At 33.6% G+C, this 27,212-nt stretch overlaps 1 protein-coding gene across 1 annotated transcript; it reads left to right on the forward strand.

The window, feature by feature from the left end:
• The first annotated feature begins 419 nt into the window (after positions 1-419).
• On the forward strand, positions 420-26,093 carry LOC130654209 (DNA excision repair protein ERCC-6-like). The gene is made up of 22 exons (XM_057456751.1): positions 420-661; positions 791-981; positions 2,590-2,715; positions 2,829-2,935; positions 12,058-12,119; positions 14,860-14,985; positions 15,477-15,569; positions 15,863-16,077; positions 16,156-16,264; positions 16,380-16,504; positions 16,711-16,933; positions 17,311-17,424; positions 18,684-18,732; positions 18,811-18,856; positions 19,049-19,192; positions 20,044-20,195; positions 20,636-20,730; positions 21,562-21,651; positions 21,799-21,869; positions 22,072-22,251; positions 22,586-24,777; positions 25,462-26,093. The coding sequence occupies exons 1-22, from the start codon at positions 515-517 to the stop codon at positions 25,584-25,586; spliced, it is 4,782 nt and encodes a 1,593-aa protein (XP_057312734.1). The 5' UTR covers positions 420-514; the 3' UTR covers positions 25,587-26,093.
• Positions 26,094-27,212: the final 1,119 nt, after the last annotated feature.

Genomic DNA, 27,212 nt, shown 5'->3' on the forward strand with positions numbered 1-27,212 from the left:
CTTTGTATGTTCCCCATGCCAAAACAATAGCATCTCTACAGGGTAAAGAAATTTTGTTCCTACATTTGCTTCTTCAAAATTAATTTTTAGCATTGCACGCGCTAAATTATAAAGGCATGAAATTTATAGCGCAGATACCTAAAATCCCACGACATGGCCTGGCACGTGGAAAAACCCACTTGATTAGGAAAGCAAATGATTAGAGGTTGTATTGATGATTTCATCAGCCTGTTTATATATACAATTATGTTTAGTGTTTTTCCAGTGTTGTATGCGATTAAGAATAAATAAACTATTAAATAATTGTTGCCTGAAATTTTTGTTATCTCTCACAGTCTACAGACTAATTTTTAAAATTAATTCTTGTTGTATGTATGTATATACCAAGATGATCGTAAAAATATTGTTGCATCATGAACAAAACAGAATGTCTACTATTTAGAAATAATAAAGAAGAGGATATTTTGTCATAGCTGGAACACTTGTTAATGCCTACTATACTTGCTATGAAATAATGAATAAGGAGAAGATTCAACAGCTTGTCGCCAAGGCAAAGGAAGCTGCACGTAATGGAGAATTACTCGAGTCACTTAAACTGTTTCAAGAAGCTTACGCAATGCATCCTTCTGAAAAACTACAAACACGTATTAAGAAATTGCAGGTATAGTTAACATGTTACAGTTGTTATTTTGTTCTTTTATTGATAACATTAGGGAGTAATGTAGCTAAAATTTTTGGTTTAATTTACTATGTATGTTTTAATTTACTAGTTTTCCATGGTTATTTTAAGGAATTTATTGACAACATGGAATCTGAAAGTGATGAGGAGGACGAGAATACAGATATGATTGATATTGGCCATCAATTTTACCTTCACCACAGCATTGCTAACAAGCTCTATGACTATCAAAGAAATGGTGTTTTGTGGTTCTGGAAACTTTTTAAAAAGAAACAAGGTGGCATACTAGGAGATGATATGGGGTATGGTACTATATAACATGTAAATTTCGCATTCTAACTGTTTATGGTTTTTGGTATTATTTTGAAATATTGAAACTTATGAGTGTTTGGTAGAAGTTAGTAGAAAAGTTAATCCTTGCATGTTGGATGTAGCCAGCAATGCACGCACTTTGCAACATTAACAGACATAAGAAGGTATTAGTATGTTGGATCTAGTCAGCAGTGCACCCATGCTGTAACAGTATCACACAGAAAAGTGTGTTGGTAAGATGGATGTAGCTAGCAGTACACCCGCATTGCAACAGTAACACAGAAAGAATGTATTAGTTTGTTGGATATTGCTAGCTGCAGTGGGTACAGATAACAAAGTTGGCTTTCATGTTTACCCTGTCTCATAGAGCCTATAATTTTTTTATTTTTAACACTCAATGTGTTAAATCGGGTTGAGGATACTACAACAATAAATCATACTCACTATTTAAATCGAAAATTGGAAGCATTCTGATTGGTTTCATGAAAAAGCAAGAGATGTATTGCGGAGACTCTAGGGCCCAGTTGTTGGCAAAACCAAGATTGAAAAAAATTTTTCCTAACAAAATTTTTTTGCATGAGATCGCATCAGAAAGGGCCTGTGGACAATAATAATAAGTAATGGTGACAATTTGAACCAGGAGATTCTTATATTTCAGTTTTTGAAAAAAAAGTTTGAGAATATGCAGCGTCAGGTGAAACCTCGCAAATTGTACAATCTGCATGCTCTGGTTGGTTAAGAATATCAATGTTACTCTATATCCATCATGATAAAACACTCTTTCTGTGTAGTAGTGTTACAAATTAAGTGTAAAATATCTTGATTGTTAATCTATTTGATTTTAATGGCAAGATTATAGAAGTCATTGTACTGTAACATACTGACTAATGTGAGCTAAAAAATTTCTTTCTCCTGCATATAGGTAACTGCTGACCACCTGGGGGCTAAAATAGGCCAATTTTCCTAAAATGGAGTCCTTTGGAGTCAAATCCTAACCATCAAAATGGTATCATTCTAAACCCTATTTGATCAGCATTTTCAGATTCCTCCAATAAAACAAGTAGAGATATATTTATAAGGAAAATTTCTGCATAGGCAGACAAACATGTTTACATCGTGAACAGCTGTTTTATCATTTCTATTTAAAACATTCTTTCTGCAGCAAATAAATTGAACCTATTAAGTAGTAACTGGATTCATTAACTGTGTGTAAATGCTTGTTTATGTCAAGAATGTTTATCATATTCATCTAAATTTTGTTGGATAAGGGATGATCTACACACCAAACTATAATTCATTGAGTTTTTGTAAAATAGAAACTACTTAAAATTATTTTTCATCCACACCCTTCACACAGGCATATGTGTCAATCCAAATACTTCATGTGTGAGTAGTTGTGATTTAGGGCTTTACAATATACTTAAATACTACATTTTTTTAATTTTGATATTCAAGGGAGATGGTTACCAAAATTTAAACATCAGATTAGCATTTTTGATTTGATTTTTTAAAAATCCTTAGTACACCTGTTCTGTTCAGAGCAGACATATCTGACCCTATGCAGTTTTTCAACTCATTGTTTGTTACTTATTTTTTAGTCTTGGTAAAACTATTCAGGTGATTGCATTCTTAGCAGGGATGTACGATGCAGACCTGATTAAGCATGTCATCATAGTAGCACCACTGGCAATTCTTGTCAACTGGGAAAAAGAATTTAAAAAATGGTATTTATCAAATTTTAGTATCAATCTTAATGCTTTTTAATTAGATTGAAAAAAAATTATACTGTTTCGATTAAATCGTTTGACCACTAATGTTTAGTGTGTTTACATTTTAGGGCAGGTGGTATAAGGGTAAAGCCTTTTCATGGAAACAATAAAAAACAAAGATTAAACAATCTGCATAAAATTCAGAGAACAGAGGGAGTCTTGATCACAACTTATGGTAAGAAATATTTTATTATTGTAATGTTTTCTGCTGAAGAACAGAAATTGTTAAAGGAGTGATCCTACGAAAAATCAAAAAAAATAATTTCATCTTATTTTATCGGAAATGTTTTATTTATTATTATAAAAAACTTTTTTTAAAAAAAAAAATTCTTTTTTTTCTCCAATTCGGCCCTTTTTTACAATCCTGTTTAAATAGCTGTGATGTCATAGTTGGCAAATGGATTTTTTGTGTGTTAAGACAATTCAGCAAATAGAATGATATTCTGGAGAATCCAAGATCGCAATTTCATAATTAAAAATATTTTTTTATTTTATTTTCTATAATTATAATCACATATTATGTATTATATATTTTTTGTTTATTCTTTCGATTAAGGGACACCATCCCCCTCAGGGAAAACTTGTCTTATTTTTAAACGACACACGATGGTATAACTCAGCGATTGCCTTTTCCAAGTCGTTAGAAAACGAACCAAATGAATTGCTTGTAAGCAGCAAACCGAAAAGATTTGTTTGTAGGCAGGGGTTGCAGAAATTCCCCTCCTGTCTTGTGTAAGCATATTAAAACGTTATGTAAGATAACTTTTACTAAAAATTCCTAGAAAAACAACGGATATTTTTACAATACATATCATTATTATTTCATATTTTAACAATAATTTTCAGTAGCCTAATCATTTTTAAAAAAATTATGTTTAAGCACATATGCCTTGGAATTGTTTGTCTGTTATTGCATCCACTTCCGTGCAACAAAGACAATCAATCTCCCTAAATGATTCTTACCTTGATGAGGTAACTTGAAGGCTTCACCAGTCTCTAATATTATTGTATTGGTTACTGAAAGATAACAACAGAATTAACACATATCACAATATCAACATTGCCACCAGTAACACAATTTTAAAGCCAACACAAGTAGAATATCAAATTGAATGCTGCAACTGTTTGTCACAGTCAACATGACAAACAAATTAAAATCATCAAAAAACACAACGGTAATCACTACAATTATTGTAGAGATATTTTGGATGTCTCCAGAATCTCAAGCAACTTGTTTGGAGACGCTCCATGTTTTGTCAACAGTCGGCTAATTAGTGTTTTCCTTCAACCCACTTGACAGTAATCTCATCTTGTTCCACCATCTGCCTTAATCTGGCTATATCAACTCGCAGTCTCAAATCCTTTGTGACATTTGTCGTTTTCAAGGTTTCAAATAATGGCTTGTTGTCGATAATACAAGTGATCTTTGGAACCTTCGTCAACTTGCAGATTTGCTGTATGACATTGGCCAAATAAAAACTAGCATCAACTCTTTCACTCAGAGCACATGTTTCCAAAGCAATTGGGCTTTTGGTTACCCTTTGTAGTTTCTTTGATTGCCAGCAGATTGGTATAACTTCGCTTAGGTGTTTCACAAATATGATGAATGCACCTTGTGATGATCCACACTTCAAACTGGCATGAGTTGCATCTGTGTAGCAAATAATTTCACAATTTTTCATATTTGCATTTTTGACAATGGTTATTGCAACATGCTTGCTCTTAATTTTTCAAATGATCTTGTTAGCATCTTTCAAATTTTGAACTGTAGGTTCCTTGCCATAATTGGATGTTGACAACTATCATAAGCCACATCAGGGCGGGTTTGTCCGGCCACCCAAGCATCTTGCCCACTCAACGATCTCAGCATGGTCCTTTCCTTGCTAGTCAATTTACGTTTATTGTTAACATCATTTTCAATATAAACAGTTATCAAAGACTCTATATAGCTCACTTGATTAATCTTAATTTTGCTTTTAAATTGATCCACATCTAATCCTAGATAATTAGGTTGAGCTTGATTCGTACTGATTTTGAACGTTTCGAAAAGTTTAGCAATAACATCTTTGTGGAAAGCTGGACTACCACCATTCACAAAGTCATCAACATGGCAAACAAGAATTCCAGTGATTTGCTTGCCTCTATACCAGTAAAACACAGCAGGGTCGTAGTTACACATTTCACCACCAAGTTTCAACATTTCACTTCTTACTTGTTTGTACCATGCTCTAGATGCATCGTTTAACCCATACAAACATCTCTTTAGTTTTCACACTGTTTCCAATGACAATGTGTCTTTTGGTGGTTGTAGAAACAGTTCTCTTTCAATAGCATCTTCCTGAAGAAAAGCTGCAGTGATATCAAGTGAATTGATCTGCCAATCATTGCTAACTATGATAGCCATCAAGTCGAAGACTTTGTTTGCCACAAGTTGGAGAATCTGTTCTCAACGATTGTGAATTTTCTTCAAAGCCCCTAGCCACCAATCTAGCTTTCAAAACCCTTTTTTCACCTTTAAACTTCTCAGTTATGACCCATTTGCTTGATACAGTTGTTTGACCAGTGTCTGAAACTTCTTCGAAGACATTATTTTCTTTTAAATTCTGCAATTCTCTCTCCTTCACATCAACTACTTCCTGTGAAAACATATCGACATCACACATATAGACGGGGAATTCCGGATTTTCCAGCTCGACCCATTTGGACACATCATTCCAATTGATGCTTTTTGGCTTTCTATCACCATCATTAGACACATTAACCCAATTTTTATAAGTGCCACTTCTTTTGAGTTGTGCTGAGAGAACTCTTGCACGATACCATCTTCCATTTAGATTGCATTTGATGTATGATTTTGCTTTTGTTTTCGATTCAACTTTCTTGGATTCTGTAGATGGTCTTCCGAAAATGTCACTTGTACAACCACTACCTTTGTCTTCTTCAGTTTCATTATTTATGAGCATCCCTGTTTTCCTCAACTTCATTTTCACTTGTGCCAGAATCTTCTTGGTCATTTTCGTCTACATTTCTAGCTTGTTCTTGATGACATTGCTCTGCATCTTCAGAATCACCATAAACATCTATCACATTCTTACCAGCCGTGTCATCATCATCATCATCATCATTATCACAATCATTTACTCTGTCGTTCATATCATACAACTTATTCAAATGGTCTTCCTTCCTCTTGACATGATCTGACTTTAATTCACTAACTTTATAATTTTGACTATGTTTTATCAACTGACAGGGATGCACTCGGTAAAAGTTACCACCATGTCTGACAAGCACCATTTGACCATCTTGTCCCAAAACCACACCTGGACCTTTCAAACTCTTGGTGTTTTTTGCTCTTGTAGAAGACTTTTTTCCCATTTAAATACGTCTCATCAGAATATGTTCTAACATTATGTCTCAGCGCTCTTTTAATTCTCTCACTGCATCTGCTTAAATAAAATTCTCCCTTGCCTTATGCAGAGCAGATAGATTTTTTCTCACTATTTCACTTGACGTAGTTGGCTCCAATGCTGGTAAATGATCTGTCAGAATAGTGGGTATGTTCACATTATGGCCAAATACCAATTGGTTTGGGCTGTAGCCACCATGTTTCTGTAAAGAATTCTTTGCGCAGAGGGCCCATGCTAGTGCTACGTCTGGTTCACACTTCGTATCTTCAATTGTCTTGAACATCGTCTCTACCAGAATTTTGTTATGTCTTTCCACAATACCATTGCTGAAACAAGTTTGAGTAGCTTATCTTTGCCAGCATGAGCGAATTGGTGGTGCAGTTTCATAGCGTTCTTCATTTTCTCTGTCTTCTAATATTTTTCAAATTTTCTCCATGTAGAATGATTTTTGTTCCTTTTTGAGCATCAAGATCACAATGTGTTAGTGGAGGACAATAGTGTCCTGTTGTGGTACATATTAAGTCAATTCTTTCCTTCCCAATAAAGGCCAAGTCACTGGTAAAATCTAACTTCATACTGAGAGACTTCATGGTACTACGACTAATCAGTAGTGGTATTTCAATCTCTTCTATGTCAACAGACAATTTATACTTCTTGCTACCTAGAATAACTGGTATTATTAGATTTCTTGTAGCTTTCACTTCCTTTTCATCACCAAATCTATATATAGAATCAGTACTATTTGAAACTACAGCATTTTTATCTGATTCAGAGAGAGTCGCAAGATATTCATCCATCCATTTCTCCCCAGCCACTGTCTTTATACAGCCAGAATCCAAGACACCTCTACCAAAGGATTCTCCGACACAAGACTATTGCCTTTGGTCTGGAGAGGCTGCAAAAAGGGTTATATGGATCTCATTTACATCTTGTTTTTTTTCTGTGGATTTATTGTTTCGTGACCTGAAACCTCTTTGCTCTTGATTTCTATGAAGACATTTGTTAGCAAAATGTCTTGTTGAGTCACATTCATGGCACCTCATGAGTTTCCCATCCTTATCAATAGGATTCATTCTTGAACGTGTATTCCTTGACAAGCTGTCCTTGGTATCAGCATGAAGATTTCCATATAAGCATTCCTGTTTCACAGGAAGAGCTCCCAAATGTGCAGCGTCTTCTGCTGTGTTCAGTTCTCCAAATATCTTCATGATTGTGTCCTTCATATTCTTTTACTTGAGTTCTGCACAAGTTGTACGAGCCAGTTTTTCATTTTCTTCAGACGTATTCGCAGCTGTGAGAAGAAAATATGCCCTGACAGCTTCAGGCAATGCCATATCATATTTGGATATCTTATTGTAGAGCTTCTCAAATTGCACAATATAATCAGGAAATTTGTCTCCACTATTCCTCTTATAGTCATAAAACTCTAAATGCTCTTGTGCTTTCATCTTTCAAATATATTGAATCTAGATTAGATATAATCTTGTCCAAATCATCATCTGATCCAACTTCTACAGGTGTCAGGTTGCGTACTGCCTCCGTGCCTGACCAGTCAGTGACAGGTATAAAGCTGGACCTTGCTTTTTCTTTGGTAGTTCTGTAAACATCTGCCACATCTCCAAGTAGTTTTTCCAACTGCTATAGTCATCATCCTCTTTAAACGCTGGTGGAGCCTTTAATGTTGTTGTTGCCATTGTTCACAAACCACTTCACCAATTGGTTTGCACACACACGTGTCAACAAATAGCCAACAAAAGGGAAAGTTATCTCTCTTACCTTAAGGAACACATCCGACTGTGAGCCCTCAATTGCTTTCTTTCAACTCAAATGTCACTCTCACAATGATCACAAATACCAGGCCAGTTGATCTGTACCTTTCAACTCTGCTACCATTGTTAAATGATTCTTACCTTGATGAGGTAACTTGAAGGCTTCACCAGTCTCTAATAGTCTCTATTGTATTGGTTACTGAAAGATAACAACAGAATTAACATAAATTGCAGTATCAACAGTTTTAGCATTGCAGTTGTCGCACTTGCACCATTCGTTTCTCCCAACACGAAAACATTCCCATTGTTTTACTAAAAATATCGTTTCTCTCTCAGTTTTAATGTTTTTATTATCTTCTTATTTAGTGGTTTCGAATTAAAAAAGTCGCATCCCTGTGCCTTTAAAAAGCTCATTAAAGCTGTCCATACTATCATCACCGTCCTCATCTCCAAAATTGTTTTCTTCAATAATATCATACTCTAATTTTACAGCTATTTGAAATTAGAAATGCACAGAAAAGAAAATTTATTATATGGAAAAAAAACCAAAAGTCGTTAAAAGATAGATTAGAAAAACTTGCTGGCTATAACAACCTTCCGACCATTAGAAATCATGAAGCTTGCAGAACTACAAGCAATGAAACCATTCCTGCCGAATCAAACAACGTAACTTGTATTGTGGGAGATAGCATGTTAAAGCATGTCTCACACTGGAAAATTAACAACAAATTGACATCAAAGCAAAAAATAATTGTCAAGTCATTTTCTGGTGCAAAAACGGCGCACATGGTAAATTATTTGAAACCAACGCTGGACAAAGTTAATCCTGATCATTTAATTATTCATATTGGAACGAACGATTTACCGTCTAACGAAACTCCTAAAAATATTGCTTCAAAAATTGTAAATATGACAACTGAAGTTATTATGGGAAAAAACATGATTGTTTCAGTTTCTGAAATAATAACGAGGGATGATAAATTGAAAATGAAGGCGGGTTATGTAAACAGTTTTTTACGTGAATTATGTATTAAACGAAACATTGGCTTTATACAGCATAACAACATCACGTGTAATCATCTCAATGCCAGTAAGCTTCATTTAAACAAACAAGGGACAAAATAATCTAATTAAAAACCTCACCGTACATTTAGAAAAATACTGACAAGCCGAGCATGGATCCAACGTTTCGTCAGAACAACAAATTATAGTGGCTGACGATTGCGCGCTATTAAACATAAAAAATTGCACCCCACAAAATTATTGATCGGACATCTAAATATAAATTCACTCAGAAGCAAAGTACTATCCTTACAGGAGGTTGTCAAGGATCATTTGGACATTCTGCTGATATCCCTATCGAAACTTGATCAATCGTTTACCGTTGCTTCAATTGCCTTAAATGGTTTCAAACGTCCCTATTGAAGAGACCGAAACAAAAATGGCGGGGGATTGGTTTTGTATGTTAATTGCGAAATAATTAGTAATGCTATAAAACTCCCTTCTTTACCTGAAGATATCAAAATAGTTGGGATCGAAGTTATCCTTCGTGCACAAAAATGGCTCGTACTGGGCATTTACAAACCACCCAATCAACGCTGCGATTATTTTCTTGAAAACCTTGGTAAAGTCCTAGATTCGTTTCATTACGAAAATTGTATAATAATGGGCGACTTCAATAGCCACGAATCCGAATTATCAATCTTAAAAACTCATTATAATCTTTCAAACTTAATTGATTCACCAACTTGTTACAAGAACCCTGCGAACCCATCCTGTATTGATCATATATGGGTTTCTGACAAGAAAAGGTTCACAAATAGCTGTGCAATAGAGACAGGACTGTCCGATTGGCACAAACTCACTGTGACTGTTATAAAAGCGGAGATGCCAAAAAAGAAACCCCGCATTATAAAGTACAGGTCTATAAAAAACTTCAATAAATCCGAATTCCAAAAAGACCTTACTAAGTCAATGGAGTTACAGGAAGTGAATTTCGCAAACCTCGATACAGCTTTTAAGAACGTAATTGAAAAACATATGCCAGTGAAGCAAAAGATGGTTAGAAACAATCATGCACCATTTATTACGAAGAGAGTACGCAAAGAAATTATGATGAGAAGTAGAAAAAGAAACGTATATAATTCGAATCCAACTGCTGAAAATTGGAACTTTTTTCGAATTCAAAGGAATAAGTGTGCAAAGATTGTCAGAGATGCAAGAAAGAATTATTACAGAAAACTTGACGTGTCGAAAGTTCGAGACAACAAAGCATTTTGGAAAATCGTGAAACCAAATTTCTCCGAGAAAGCAATCAAGGAAAATATAACTTCGTTAGTCGAAGATGATGCTGTTTTACGAAATAAAATACAGTAGCCAACATGCTCTTTTAAATCTAATGTGCTCTCTTCAAAAAAAGTTAGACTCTAAAAAGTGTGTTGCTGCCTTGCTCATGGATCTAAGCAAGGCTTTTGACTGTATTAACCACAAGCTACTTATTGCTAAGCTTCATGCTTATGGATTTTCTTCTAGTGCATTATCTTTTATTTGTAGCTATTTAAAGCAGCGCTTTCAGAGAGTAGGTATTGATGGGGTTTTTGGTTGTTGGAAGGAAATTTTTTCTGGTATACCACAGGGGTCAATTTTGGGGCCGTTACTGTTTAACATATTTTTAAATGATTTTCTTTTTCAATATGACGTGAATATGCCGCCCTGCTCTGATATTCTAGTGTGTAACTATGCTGACGATAATACGTTTTGTGCATCAGCTGAAACTTTTCACGAAGTAAAATATATGTTAGAACAACTTTTTAGGTCAGCAGCTTTATGGTTTTCCGATAATGGCTTGCAATTAAACGCAAGCAAATGCGATTTTATAATATTCGGAAAGCCAGAAAGTCCACAAATCTGGCATTTAAATTTAAATGGAGCAATTTTATCTGCATCCAAATGTGTAAAGCTTCTTGGTATTAAATTTGACAGTCAACTTACTTTTGCAGATCATATAAACACACTGTGCAAAAGAGCTAGCTGTAAATCTAATGCCCTGAAGAGAATTTCCTGGATTGTTGATAATAAACAGAAAAGTTTATTATATGCAACAGCATCTGAGTTCAATTATTGTCCTTTAGTCTGGGGATTTAATAGCAGGAAATCTATTTCAAAGGTGGATAGAGTTTTAAAAAGGGCAAGGTCTCAGTCTAAAGTGGAATCCATTTCTTCTACGAAAAGAATTCATATGCAACATTGTAGACAATTACTAAAAGAGGTCTACAAGACGAAATGGAAATTGAATCCTTCCTACATGGAAGGTGTGTTTCAGTTTAGAAATGATACTGGATATAATTTAAGGTCATCAAGTGCTTTAGTTAGACCTAGAATAAAATCTTCAAAATATGGGCTGCAAACATTTGAATATATAGCCTCCCAATTATGGAATTCTCTTCCTGATGAAATCAAATCTGCAGAGTCTTTGGTTAAATTCTGTAGAGTTATGGGCGAATTTTCTTCTTTCCAATGCAAATGTCGGATCTGTGCAGAATACATAATTAATTTAGGAATTATTTAATTTTTCGTTTAAACAGTCGATTTTAATTAGTCTTAATAGACTAACCATCTTCTCCAGTAGAGTCTTTCATGTTTTTCAGCCAAAAAGCTTCCGGATTGATTCTACTAGAGAAATGGTATTTTATTATTATATATTATTAGTTTTTTTATTAGTATATTTTATTAGTATATTTTAAATCTTTTGTACATTATCGACTATAAATAAAGCAATCTAATCTAATCTAATAAAGCAATCTAATTCATCTTCGCTGTTCGACATCTTGCTTAATAAAAAGACGATTTTTGCGCATTTATTAAAAGTTCAATAAACAATTTTTCGAAAAAAGAATAAAAACTTTATATTAATTGAATAGTGGAGAATCCAAAAAACAAATAAAAAAATTCGAAAATTTCATGGGACCACTCCTTTAAGAATGAGTATGAGTATACTTATTATGCTCTTCACAAACTTTTTATCGTAAGAAAATCTACTGAGCTGGTCTATTGAAAAACACTATGCTTTGAACTTTACCAACAGTATCCTGTAAGATTTTTTAGTGTGTCATCTATTGCAGGTATGGTTGTATCAAATATTGACTCTCTTAGTGTTGACGAAAATGGAGATCCTTTTCGCTGGGTATGTCAAATGTGTTTGTTTGTTTTTTTAATTTCCAAATGTTTCAAAAATGGTTTCAAATTGCCAAAGTTTTTTAAATTTTCACTGTATGACAACGATAAACAATTCTGCCTCTAAGTAAAAGTAGTGACTTTCTTCTTACAAAAAAGGTATTGCTTTATTTAGAAAAAAGAAAACAAATTTGTCATAGGAGTGTCCATACCCTTCCAAGAAACAATTAGTCTACTTTAGTATGTTTTTGGCCTTATTTAAAACATTGTAAAGAAATTGTAAATATTCTTTTGATTACATTCATGACATTTTACACAAAGAAAAGATTTATGTAAAAAAAATTGTTTAAATTTAAAATGTAAAGTTGTATGTAGCTTAGCCTTTTTTGACCTTCAGTTTTAGGGAATGGAACAATATAAATTTTTATGTTTATAATCCTTTAAAGAAATTTAAAAAAAAATTGTGATTGTCATTATTTTTGCCGACGTCATTAACACCATGGTCAAAAAGTTGACTATGATTTTGTTTACTTCCGTTTGTTGTTAGCAGATGAGAACCAAGGTTTATCTATATTCCAGAAAGGAAGTGCTGCATCTTTTTTTTTTTATTACAAGGAGCCTGTGATATGTCTTAAATGGGTGACGTTATTAACAAGATTTCGTTTGTAAAGTTTTACTTTAAAAATTGGCTCCTAGTGTATTCAACCATCAATGCAATAGTTGCATCTAACTGTAACACACTAACCAACTGGTTAGTGTGTTACAGTTAGATGCAACACAGATAGATTGCAACAGAACTGATGTGTGAATATTTCATATTTACTATTACATGCTTTCTAAAACAACACAAATATTTGACTGAGACTAAGTTGCTAACTTTTGTCTTTTTCAGTCTCAGACTGGTGATTTTGTCCCGCCTTTATATGAAAAAAATTTTTTTGGATGCTGTTTTCTTTTAATTGTAATATGCATTTATGTAAAAATTTATGTAAAAAAATTATTTTTCGCTAAAAAAACTTTACATTTAGTCTCTCAGGGCATCTTTTTCAGGAGAGGCGTGCGCCTTGGCACACACCTAAATCGTTTCGGGTGTGTGATTAAAACGTCCGTCACATTTCCAGCTTGGTCAGACATTTCCATATCTCGTTTCGAACTTTCGTCGGTTAAAACGTCCGATAGATTTCCGTCTAGGTCGGAGACTTTTAAATCTCAGAATTATTGAATAGTCCTGGTCCTTTAAATCCACAAGCAAGCCTATTCATAGCCAACCTGACCATCCTACCTAATTCACCGACTCCTGACTTAGTTAAAAAACTACGTAGACATAAATCTCTTTTGCCCGCCCCCTTCGTCGTTGGTAACCAGGTCTTACATAACAAATCCAGCCTTGCGGTTCTTAACTAATGCAGATGTGAACGCCGACGGGGCACGGATGACGCAAGTCTGCAAAACTGCACTTACAGGTGGAACAGACAATTTATCATGGATTTAATTGTAGGTAATTTCTTCATTTGACGAAACATTTGGAAACCATAGCTGGTCCAAATTTAATGGATTATTTTCTTTATGCCGCAACTGTTATTCAAACAATTTTAAAAACGAAATCCACATGCGGTATAATTTTTTTTCTGTATAAATTTTATGTACCTGACGTGTACCTTAGAAAGAGATTTTATTTATTAGTTTTATTTTAACCACATGGATAAAGATTTTATTTAATTTGAAAACGAAGCATATTTTTTCCTATTTGCTTGTGATGACCTGAAAAATAAACATTAAATACTATTTCGGGCATGTAGAAATGAAAGTTAAGATTGAGAGAGTTGCTACACCAGTAGACGCTCGATCATCGTGTATGGGGTTCACCTATAAAAACGTCCCCCACTTTTTTACTGCAAAATAAATGCTCAACAAAGATTAACCTTAATGTCCGTATCTCACACATTTTATAAATTGGCGAATGAACTGTTGCATGATGGGTGGAAAATAATCACACCAAATATCTTTTCAGTTTCACTTAATAGACCAATCAATTCTTGAGAAAAACGTTTACACTTATCTCAAAATGTTAATATTTACGCGAGCAATAGAATGCTCAGATAACGAGCATTTACGCGAGCACTATGAGGGCGTGAGCAATTGCTCGCGACTCATGGCAAGGCCTGAATAGAGAAATATGAATAACTAGTCGTTAGCCCGTGAAAAATTCACGGGTTCGCCCGTCCTTTTTTATACCGCATTGCATGCTTTTCACTATTGCGCAGCTAAGCTACCATTTTGCGTGACAGACAGACAGGCGTATACGGGTATTTTAATATAGATTACCAGTCCTGTTTAAATTTTAAAATTCCTTTAAAAAAGGTGTGTATATTATTGTGGACATCATATTTTTTAACCTTTCTTAAAAAAATATATTTTCAAAAATGTTACTGGTTATCATCATCATCATCATCGTCATTAGTAGGTAAAATTTCAGAATTTCTTACCCCCAAGGATGAGTAATAATATGAATAGGCAAACTGAGATTATTGTCTGTTTTTAAGTTATTCGTAAAAATGTTTTCCCCCCCGTTATTTACGGACCTAGAGGTCACGATAGTAGTAGCTCTGATTGAACAAAATTATCATTTACATGAGGATACAGTGTTATCTAAATACAAATCTCAAATGTTTCTAATTTTAAGATTTTTGGAAACCACAAAATATTGCCTTAAAATCACCCTAAATATAAAGCTTTTTTTTACTTTTTAGGACTATCTCATTTTGGATGAGGGTCACAAAATTAAAAATGCAACCAAGACAAGCAAGTGTGTTAGATCTATCCCTTCAAAATTGCATTACATTTTAACTGGAACACCTGTGCAAAATAATCTTAGTGTAAGTGTATCAGTAGGCATTAAAATTTATTTTTAATATTTGATATTACAATATTAAATAATATTGCAACATCTTTGTAAAAACTGTCTCAACAAAACCACTGTGGTGGTGTGTTCATAAATAAGAGACACTATTTTGGAAAATGTTGCACTTCTGTTAATTAAGTAATACTTTTTTGGAATAGTTCGTAATAGTTAGCTTTTGATTTCTCCAGCCCTAAAATGACAATAGTTTTGTCCTGGAATTAAGGTTATAAATTTCTGTGGTCAATACGAAAAAGGCAAAGCATAGTATGCATTAATGTCTAGCTTTCAGTGTGTTAATACAAATTCTTATGTGGGTTTTTTGTAACTCAAATTTTTATTCACATTTTCTTTTACTCTACATTGTGCACAATTCCACAGACTTAGTTCTGCAGTCTTTTTTTTTCTATAAACAATTTTTTTCTTATATTATGTAATGTTTGTCATTTACTTTTCGTTATTTTACAGGAACTTTGGTCACTTTTTGATTTTACCCAGCAAGGAAGGTTACTTGGAACTAAGAAAACTTTTGATACTGAATTTCAACGACCCATTGTTAGGGTGAGTGAATTAAAGATATGTACTTCGAATTTTAGTGTTAATTTGAATAATTTTTTATCATAGTTTAACATTTGATGGGTGTAGTTGTCGAAATATAGGCTAGCATAAACTTGTTTATTGATGATATAATAATTGGATAAAAAATAGTTTAACTTAATTTAGTAAAAGGTTGCTTTAAGGATCAACCTAAATATGTTGACAAACAGAGAAAAAGTCGAGGATATTTTGATTTGCTTGTTTTCATTTCACAAACCTGTAATAAAATGTTATTCAAGAATGCTCTTCTTTTTCAGGCAAGAGAAAAAGATGCGACTGGATATGAGCAAGAAGTAGGAAACAAAATTGCAGAAAGCTTAAGATTACTCATACAGCCTTACTTCTTGAGACGCACTAAAGCTGAAGTTTTTTCGAACACAAACAATGACAATTCAAATAAGGAGAATGGTGCAAATCAACAAGATGGCAAATCTAATAATGATGAAAACAGTAGCACTATGCAATCAAAATCGTAAGTTCCATTCCCACCTATCCCCCTATTTTGTGCCAATTATGTTTTAGAATTGTTCTTGAATTATTTTTCTTTTAGTATTCCCGAACTCAAAGCTAAAAAAAACGATTTAATCATTTGGGTTTATTTGTCTGACTTACAACTGAAACTGTATCAAGGTTTTGTTCGATCAGAAAGAGTAAAACAGGTATGCAATATGACTTCATTTAACAATTTGAATTTTGACAGGACAAGAAAAATGTCGACGATAATCAGGAGAGGCTGAACATTTTATTAGAATCTGCTTTTTCATTCTTTTTTAGGCTTTGATGACTACAAGTAGAAATCCACTGGCAGAATTGAATTTGTTAAAAAAGATATCTGACCATCCACGGTTGCAGTCAACACTTTCTAAATTTTTAACAAGTTCAGAGGAACATGAAACCAGGTCAGTATATTCATTCTTCTACCCTATAATTTTAAGATTACCATTTTAATTTCATTACTGATATGTTTTTTTTTTCACTTCTGTTTAAAATTACTCCATTAGCTTATGATAAACGTACAGAGAATTTTGTAAAACCAGACTGGTACGCATACTAGTAGTAGAGAAATGATAATAAGACAAATAAATGTGTAATCCATGTGTTTCAGGCTGGCTTGTGGCATAGAGATCGATGATGCTGATGTAGATACAGAGAGCACAATTGAAGAGCCTGCACATGCACCACCTGTGGAAAAATTAATCGAAGATTCAGGAAAAATGGTGTTTTTAGTGTATCTAATGAAAAATTTAAAGGATGAAAATCATAGAACTGTTATTTTTAGCCAATCACGTAAAATGCTTGACATCATACAGAAAGTGTTGTTGAGTTTTGTAAGTTCTTTTTCTTATTTGATGTATTTTACTAAATGAGGTTTAAGCTACCTACATTTTCGTTTTAACAATTTGATGGATTGAAATAAACTAATCGCCAATAAAACAGGAATTTTTGGAAACCCTAGCATGCAATGTCAGTATGTTATTCCCAATCGGGGAAATACATAATTTTGAAAATATTCTTCTTTTTAAAATGCTACTTTAAATAGATAACACAACTTGTTAGGATTATGCCTGAGATTTAAAATGTTGGATTGTGTTTTTAAAAAGATTTATTTGCCTGGAGGAAGTTGAAAAGGAAATCGAACAGCTGAAGACTGGTTCGGTTTAAATTTCACTGCTATGATTTATTTGATGTTATTTCCGAAATTTAGGATCATAAGATATTAAGAGTTGATGGCACTATTTCAAATCCAATGGACAGAGAGAAAATTATACAAAAATTCCAACACGACTTTTCCTACAACGTGATGCTTATGACTACACAGGTATTTTGTGATATTTTATTTAAGTATGCTGATATTTAAGTTTTATTAAATTCCTCTTTATTTATCGCCAATTGACTTCATTAGCTAAAAACTAGTAACGACTTTTTCACCCCTTTGACATTGAAATATCTGTAATGTTTGAAAAAAAAATTTCCTAATTTTTTTTCAGGGAGCAGGGATATTCGTTATGAAAATCAGTAAGTTATAAGAATAAAAGTGGTAAAAATGATTTAATATGCTTCGGAAATGTGTGTGTGCTATGACAATTTATAGAAAACAAAAATGTTTTACGTTAATTCTAATAGATTTGTTTCTCTAAAAGCATTTTATAACAAATTCACTTTTGAACTTTATATTTTTATGCACAAATAAATGACAGTACCCATGGTTACACCTCACGTAGGACACCAATTCACCCAGCAATACTTATAGAAACAATATAATGTAGCTATGCTTAAATGTTTTATGAAATGTAACTATAGGTAGCTGAAAGACGCTTCCTAAAATTAAAAGGTATTTTAACCTTCGTTTAAGTGGGAAGTATAACATAATACCTAGATAATCACATTTCGGGCTTATACCACCAACATCCTCCGGTCATAACATTTGCAGATATTTTAAAAAACAGAATATAATTAATAACACCGGATACAGTATATACACTAACAATCATCGAAATGGTTTTATAAAGTTTCTAACTAGTTTTGTAGACAATGCTGGTGCAAAATATAAAATCCAAACTAGCAAGCTAAACACGACAAAGGAATTTAAACCAGCAACTTTAATAATCCTGATAACGTTCGGTTTACTTGACATTTTAGAAATAATGAAAGTAAACAAACATATTTATCTAAACTAACCTCGTTTTCATGTTAGTGTGTATATTTTAACTGTGTATTTTGTAGGATGAAAATGGATATTAAAATAAACTTATATGAAAGATACTGCACGTACCTACTACTACTACTACGTTTGTGTGACGTTCAAGCATAAGCACTGAGACAAAAACACATTTTGTTCACATGGAAATCTCCCACTGCTTTGAAATTTTACTTCAGTTAATTTGATGGCCTCGAAAACCTATATCCCTAAAAACACAAAAAATATTAAGTACAGATAAAAATATATTAAAAATTTAAAAATTCATGAAAAATCATATTCTGAAGGTCAGCCTATCTGTGCTGCGAGTTAAAGTATTTTTTACGGAAAACATTCAAATGTTCTTCATGACGTTATATTTCAATTTTATTTGTATCTAGGTTGGTAGCGTTGGCTTAACCCTTACTGGCGCAGATAGACTTGTCATATGTAAGTATAGTGTTGAATTTAATCTGCATAACAATTAAATTGCAACTAAGTTCAGTCTTGTCTCTACTACCACCTTAGTTGATCCAAGTTGGAATCCAGGAACAGATGCACAAGCCGTGGACAGGTTGTTGTTTATTTATTAACCTTATGAGAAAGTTACAACAACAATGAAACACCTGAGTTACTAGGCTTTTCTTTAACAAGACTCGATGTCTTTTTTATTCTTGCTCAAAACTTCTTTATATTTTTATGGGAATTAGGGTTTATTTGGCCCTAACTTTGCTTTGTCCCACATTTAATGTTTGTTTTATTTCAGAGTATATCGACTGGGTCAAACGAAAAATGTGATAATATATCGTTTAATCACTTGTGGATCAGTGGAGGAGAAGATCTACAGAAAACAAATTTTTAAGAATGCACTGATGAAGCAAACAACTGGCGCTTCTAACAACCCGTACAGGTACATTGTCTGAGTTACAGACGCATTGTCTGATTTACAGGTGCATTGTATGACTCACAGTTATATTGTGTGACTTACAAGTGCATTGTCTGACTTACAGGTTCATTGTCTGACTTACAGGTGCATTGTATGACTCACAGTTATATTGTGTGACTTACAAGTGCATTGTCTGACTTACAGGTTCATTGTCTGACTTACAGGTGCATTGTATGAGTTACAGGTACATTGTATGACTCACAGTTATATTGTGTGACTTACAAGTGCATTGTCTGACTTACAGGTTCATTGTCTGACTTACAGGTGCATTGTATGAGTTACAGGTACATTGTATGACTCACAGTTATATTGTGTGACTTACAAGTGCATTGTCTGACTTACAGGTTCATTGTCTGACTTACAGGTGCATTGTATGAGTTACAGGTACATTGTATGACTCACAGTTATATTGTGTGACTTACAAGTGCATTGTCTGACTTACAGGTTCATTGTCTGACTTGCAATTTATTGCATTCTCTGCCAACAGAATCAGTCGGGTTGTAAAGTCCTCAATTGTATTCACATTACCCCTTTAACCACTAAATGCTTGCTACTTAGCTGCCATAAGATTTCAGGAGATGGCAACCCCAACTTTGTTTTAACAGTAAAGAAATGCATTCTTACATGTAAAAATAGTTGATTAATTCTGTCAATTTGGACATATAGTCTAAATTGACAGAATTCTTTTATCAAAACCTTTATTTAGGGACATGAATTTTGAGGAGTGCTGAGGAGTTAACGGAGTTGTTATCAATTTCTTAAGTGACGTCAAAAACTCTTTATACTAATTCCGCAATATTTTTTATCACTTCTAGATATTTTACTAACCACGAGTTACGTGAATTGTTTGTTTTGGACGATCCGAGAGAGTCGACCACACAACAGCAACTTAAACAAATGCACAAACACCAAAGCGAGAATGACGAGTCGTTCCTGAAACACTTAAAATATTTGGAAAACAAAAAATGTAAGACAGTATTAGGGTTGGCTCACAAATCAAAAAATGTACGACATTTTTTGGTTCTTTTCTTCTTTTCTCTGAAATTTTCTGAAATCACAAGCACTTAATCATGTGCTTCAATGAAGCTTGTAGACAAAAAATCTGTCCAAAGTCTGATACACCGTATAAATCCTAAATTTTTCATGTGTTTTTTGCAATTTGTAAGTCCTTCGTTTTTTAAAGAAAGCATTTTGACCTCTCTGTATTGCATGCAACAGCAATAGTTTCAGCATAGCAAAACGTGACTTAGTAATCCTAGAAGTGACTTTACCTATTGAGATTACGTATGGTGTGATGTGTTTGTTCTACTTGTAGGTATTTTCTTGTTCAGCACTATACACCTGCAACACAACGAAAGCTCTGTTTTTTTAATATTTTTGTTGTGTTTACTTCTCCTGTGTATGTAGGTATTTACGGTGTGAGCCATCATGATCAGTTGTTTACTCAAGAAGCAGTTGATGATAAAAATGATGAATTTGATGACGAAATTATTCAAGCGCAGGTATTTTTTTTTGACTTTAAAATGCCAAAAAATCTCCAACTTTGAGCGACTGTACCTGAGCACTAATTAAATTTAATAAAGAAAAGCTAACCAAGTTAATTTTTTTCTTTGTGATTCTTTACCCTCTCGTATAATAAACACGAGAAGACATACTCTAAGCGTTAATAATTGCGTTAATTTTTACAAAGTAGCCATTCCTACGGATTTAACTTGAGCTCATTTCGCCAATTTCTGCAAAATTTGGAACTTAGTCACGCGGAAAATTAACCCCCTTTACATAATATCTTCTTTGCGTTCACGCCATTCTTTTTTTATTGAGTCATTAGAATTACAGCCATTTCCAATATTTCAATAACTTTATATCGTGGTTTTTTTCGTTGTCTCAACGTGTTGTTTCTCTATTGCTTATTAAATGTTTGTAAACTTAAAGACTTGTAATCCTTTTACGAGTACAAGATATTGAGATTAGTAACGTTTGGTAACAGGGGTACTGTTGAGGTTGATAATAATAATAATAATATCAAATGATAGGTAAACAGGAATGCTTGTATTGGTCCTGATAAAAAAACAACGTTTATTGATAAAAATTGTAGTTTTTTGGTTCGTGATTTCTTGTGAAAATTGACATTCCTGGCTGTACAAAACTTTTAGACTGTTTGGGTAGGGTTTCTCATCATTATTCTTAACATCTTGAAAATTAAACCTTGTATAGACTTAAACAAGTCGAGAAGCAAGGAATGGAAAGCCTATAAAATATAAAATCACGGAATGTTTGAACATAGTTAAGATGGAATTACCAGTTTTTAGTAAGATGTTTCTTTCTTGTGTTAGGTACTTCTTGCCAATCAAAGGTTGACTCAAGAAAGAAATTGTGATGGGACGTTTTCCAGAACTAAGAAACAACAAAAAAGCAGCAGTGACGTAAGAAAATATTTTGTAATCAATTTTAAACTGGCATTGTTAACCCTTTTATGCCAGCATTTTTTGTAATTCCTTAGAAATGTTTTTTGATTTCTCCTGCAAATGGCTTCTTTGCAAGTACTTTTTAAAAAGGGCGTTTCTTTATAGAGATCAGAAACTTCTGCATCATCAAACACTTCCTCGCTTCATAAGACAACAAACTCGGCACATCATCAAAGGTTTGACTCTTCTTCTTCTTCTTCTTGTTATTGTTTCTCCCTTTCGTTTTTACATTTATCGTATTTTTTATATGACTGTGCTCAACAACTACTTTGGAGAATAAATAGTGCGATGTCAAAAAACTGTTCAACAAAATTTGTTTTAGTGCGATTTTCAAAAGCTTTGATGGAATCATGTCTTTTTTACTTTACTTTTTTTTAGCTGTACTGAAGTCAGCAGTGATCTATCCAACGAAGAGGTTCACCAATCAAAAAGCAATGATGCCACTGTGGATTGCTCAACTCGATCAGTGTTGAGCCAATCAGAGAGTCGCGAAGGATCTGATAAATTAGCTGATGAATTAAATATTTTAAAGATTTCAGACAACGCGTCGTCTTCAACGTAATTTTTTTTCTTTTTGTAAACACTTTTAAAGATTTTTTTTATTGAGGCGAAATGTTCACAAATTTCACTATTAAATTATCTTTTTGCATATATAAGGTGGGCATAAACTATAAATAAAGCATATGGTTAGGAAAATTTATTAAAATGTCAGGAAGGGTGTTTAAAATTTTATCTGTTCAAAAGTTTTTTGAGGTAAAGTATGAAATCTTTTTTGCATCGTCTAATGTCTTTTTATTGTTGCTTTTTTCAATTTTTTAACGTATACGCTCATTGAAAATGCATTTTGCATGTGTATTATGAAGTTTCATGCTGTTTTTTTTCATCGGTTTAGAAACGTGGAAAACATTTCAGAGGAAAGTGCAGTAGTACCAGAAATCGAGAAAAAGAGCACTGCCAATTCGAGTGTTCAAAGCATATCTTGTGACATTGTTTCGAATGACCATAAAAATAGCAACCTGTTTAATGCTTCATGTTTTGACGCTGAGGAGAGTGATTGTGAATCAAATAACAATCATAGCGAAAATAATGTGAACAACTTGAATTCAACGACTAACACTTACGAACGCGAGATTCGAACTGGTTTTAACGCCTCCGGTAAATTAGACAAAGATAATAAAAATCAAAACGAAAGTATATGCGAGGTTGCTGACACTGCTTGTAGTCCTCTTAAAAATCATAACATTACACCAAAAGTTGTTAGGGATCTTGGAAAGCTTTACAGGACTCCTCCCGTTAGTCCGTTCTACTCAAGCATAGATCCACACGGTAAAGTTTCCAATGAGGGGGATCGAATCGACGAGAGAAGCTCAAGCACACCAGTTCTTAACCTTCTTTACTCACGATCGAATGATGTCTCATTTAAAAGAACAGGGGGGGTGGAGAAAGCAGAGAAAGATGGTGATTTGAAGAGTGAACTGTCAGAAGACGAGCGGGATACTTCCGATTTTTATGATCAACCTTCCGTTGAGAACAGAGATGAAGTGGATAATTTTCCCGATACTTTTGGAGAGAGTTATATTGAAGAGGATGCCGGGAAAGATGACATGAATTATGATGCTGTTGTTGAATACGAGAAAATTGATAGTGTAACACAAAGATTAAACAAATCAAACGACATTGACGGTCAAGTTAGTTCGTGTGAATTTGAAGCAGACGAACATCAGAAAGTTTCAAGTAGAAAAGACTTGAGCAATAATGACGGATGTTCAGGTGTTTCTTCACCTTTGATATACTCACCAAGAAATGGTAATATAGCTTCAACTCATCATCAAACATCGGATCGTACTGCAAAGTGCGAGAGCTTGTATGAAGCTAATGATGTAGCATGCAGTCCTATTCCTTCTATTAACAACTTGGAAAACGTTCTGTCTGATCAAGACAAGAAAGATTTTAATGTGGAGACTAGCAGTTATGAAGCTATGGACATGGCATGCAGTCCTATGCCTTCTAATAATGACTTGAAAAATGTTCACTCTGATCAAGAAGAGAAAGATGTCAATGTGGATACAAGCAGTTATGACATGGCATGCAGTCCTATTCGTTATGATAACAGCCTGAAAAGTGTTCCATTTTATCGAAGGGAAAAAGATTTAAGTTTAGACGTTACTAAAGAAGATAATTTAGTTTGTAAAGGGAAAGATAATTCTGATAATCAAGACATTTTGGTAGAGAAAGAGATGGAAAATGTTTCAGAAGACGTGGCAAAGACCGAAAATGTGGGTAGCTTGCACCTTTTATATGACGAGATGCCTGAAAGTGGAAATATGGTTGATGTTAATAAGCCGTATAAATATGTCGTTGAAGAAGAATCTATCACAGAGCAACCGACGAAATCGACTTCGGATTTAAAAGTCGACGACAATCCTGAAGTTCATACTGAAGACGAAACTATGGGAAGCACTTTTGACTTTGAATTATTCAAAATAAAAAATGCTTCAAAAGACACTGATAATACACCCTATGATCCAGACCGTTCCGCTGAGACACAGCCTTTAGAGTCTGAAAGTCAGGAACTATATTCAAACGATAAGCCTGTTGTACTTCCTATAGATCGAAAAACAATGTATAAACATCCTATAAACAATTCGGTTGATTCGTGCCAGTTAGCTGACACTATACCAATTGAAAGAGATGCAGAATTTTATCAGAATTATCAGAAAGGCACTAAGAAGGACAACGAAGCTCACACAATTGACGTCAATCAGCCGTCTGATGCCGACAGTGTTCAGGAAAGTCAAAGAATGTTTTCCAGTGTTGAAAGTTCTTTTGATTTCTTTCGACACGAAAAACATATGAATAAAGAGAATGATACGGTTAATGAGAAAAACCGAAGTGTTACCGGAGAATCCTATAGGAAAGAATTTCTACATGAAGGGAACGTCACAAATCAAACCTCAACCCATTCTGTTGTGTTATCCGACGACGAAACAGACGTATCGTCAAGTGATGAAAAAGACAGCGATTTGGTAACGTCGGTTAATGATGCAATAGCCGATAAAGAAGTTCTACCTGGTCGAGATGACGGTGAGTACCTATGTTTGCTATCCGTGTTTCTGATTTTTATTTAGCTACCCGTGTTTGTTATTTTTATTTTGACCACAAGGAAATGCATTCGAATTACTTGAGGTTTTAAATCAAGCGGGTTTTCTTCTTAAGACAGAAGATTTTGTTCGTTTTTAATAATTGTTTCACTTACGATGTTTGAATTGCATAATTTCTACTGCAGGATGTCCATGAATGTCAAGTAAAAAATAATCAGTTAATATTGAGTGGACACCTTATACTGTATTGAAAAATACGTTGTCTCATTTAATAGCCTTCACTTCAATGTTGTGAATTCTTTAAAAAACTTAAAAATGCATAGACCTTTGGCTGCAAAATCAAAAACGTTATTATTATTTGTATATACTTGGCTTGGAAGGACTTTTTAAGATTTTGAACCGCCAATCGAGTAATTATGAATGCAAAATTAGCTGCTTCTAATTTCAGTGTTATAATTTTTTAATCCAATTAAAACATTAATAGTTAGTGAAGGTAATAGAAGCAGTGTAGTTGAGCTAAGCCAAAACGGAGTTATGTAGGAGGTTATGGTTTTCTACAACGTTACTGAAATATGGTTTTGTTTAAACACAAAGCCTTCTGGGACTGACCATGAATGATTTAATATTTACAGCAAGACGTACTTATTAAACGAAGGTTTCCCTTTAGATTCGCACCGACTTGAGAAAGTAAGAATGTTGAAGTCGCTGTTTGAAGAGAATATGGGGAAAATAAATCTTGATGAACATGTGCTGATTAAAATTGGGGAATTGTTGAAAGAACTGGATATATAGACAATTTTTTATTTATTTTCTTTAACACTTTTTCCTTACTTTTTCGTTCCTGTCTGTGATAAACACAAATGACTTCCCAATGTTTACAAAGGTTTGAGGATTTTTGTGCGCGCGCATTTTATTATTTAAATTTATACAGATTTTTGGATTTATTTGACTAAGTGCGCATGTCTATTGTTTTCAACGTAAAATTACAACATTACGTACAGTGAGGATTCTGTCACGACGGTTATCCGAAGAAAGTTTACAAAATTTTACATTAAGTTCACTACCATGAAGTGGGAGTTAGATCTTAAGTTGAAAGCGTTTTATTAATATAATTTTGTTGTTGTTGTTTTTGTTGTTGGAAGTTTAGTTTGCTATCTATAAAGAAATATATTTGTAATTTTATGCTTTTTGTAGAAAACATCGTGTTTATTTATTTTTGACTATTCTTCCATTTTCAAATTTTATTCGATTTTCTTACTTAATCATGAAAAAGAAATAAATTGAGTACATGAAGATTAAGAGACGACGCAAATGCATCGAACTTTGATCCAGCATCAGGTAAATTTCCCATGTTGGATGAACTGTTGAATAAATTTGCGAGCTTTCAAAATTAATAAAAAAGGACGACGTTCTCAATAAACTATTCCCCTAACATTTTTATTGAGAGTGGAAGTGTGGTGGAGTGAAACCATCGGGATTTATCCAATATTAAAAAAATCGAAAATAACAATCGTTGGATAAAATGTAACCTCGGTGGTTAGATGCATTTGCGCCGACTTTAAGGAGCCTTTAAAATTGTGAAGGTACTTTTTTCCGTCATTCAAAGCTACCCTCCTGCTGTAAGCGTAACTTTTAAAACAGGAATAGTCATCTTGAACTATTTATGTTGTTTTTATAAACAATTTTTGCGCTATGTCAGTATGGCAAATTTTAATATGAATTGAATGTTATTACTTTTTGCAAGATTTCGCGGTTTATACAATTTGGTTCGTTATTTCAAGATGTTCACTATATTCGGGGTTTGTTATATTGAGAGTCCACTGTACCTAAAGAGAAATGATCTTTTTAAGAGGACCTTGATTCGCTCGTACAGCTTCGTATCAAAATATTGTCTAATTTATATTGCCAAATTTCGGTTTTTATTGCAAAAGTTTATTTCTGCGAAATATTGAAATTCTCGAAACCACCAAAATATCTCAAAAGATTTAACCATGAAAGTTAATTCCAAAATTTCGCGGTAATTTTGTTACTACAGAGGTTTCTTCCCTTGTATATGATGACAGAAGAATTTTTTCTGATATTCGGACAGGTGATACCTTATGTGTAAGGAATTTTGAATGAAAACGAAATTCGCATCAACGGGAAAAACGAAACATTTACTTATTGATGCAAGCACCTTGTCGCCTAATTAATTTTTAAGGCTAGCAAACCAAGAATCAATTTTATAAATGCTATAGCAAAACTAAAGGATTTAAAAATCAATCGTTCTGCTGGTTTCGTGTGGGAAAAAACTAAGTTGCGAAGGAACCAGGGAGCGAACACTCATTCATGCAGGAAAGTAGTTTAGATGTATGATAAAAAGATCGCAGTTCTTATCGACTCGATGTCCCAAAAGTGTTTTATTCCAAAATAGTTGAA

Source organism: Hydractinia symbiolongicarpus, chromosome 8 (assembly GCF_029227915.1).
Source record: "Hydractinia symbiolongicarpus strain clone_291-10 chromosome 8, HSymV2.1, whole genome shotgun sequence".
NCBI lineage: Eukaryota > Metazoa > Cnidaria > Hydrozoa > Anthoathecata > Hydractiniidae > Hydractinia > Hydractinia symbiolongicarpus.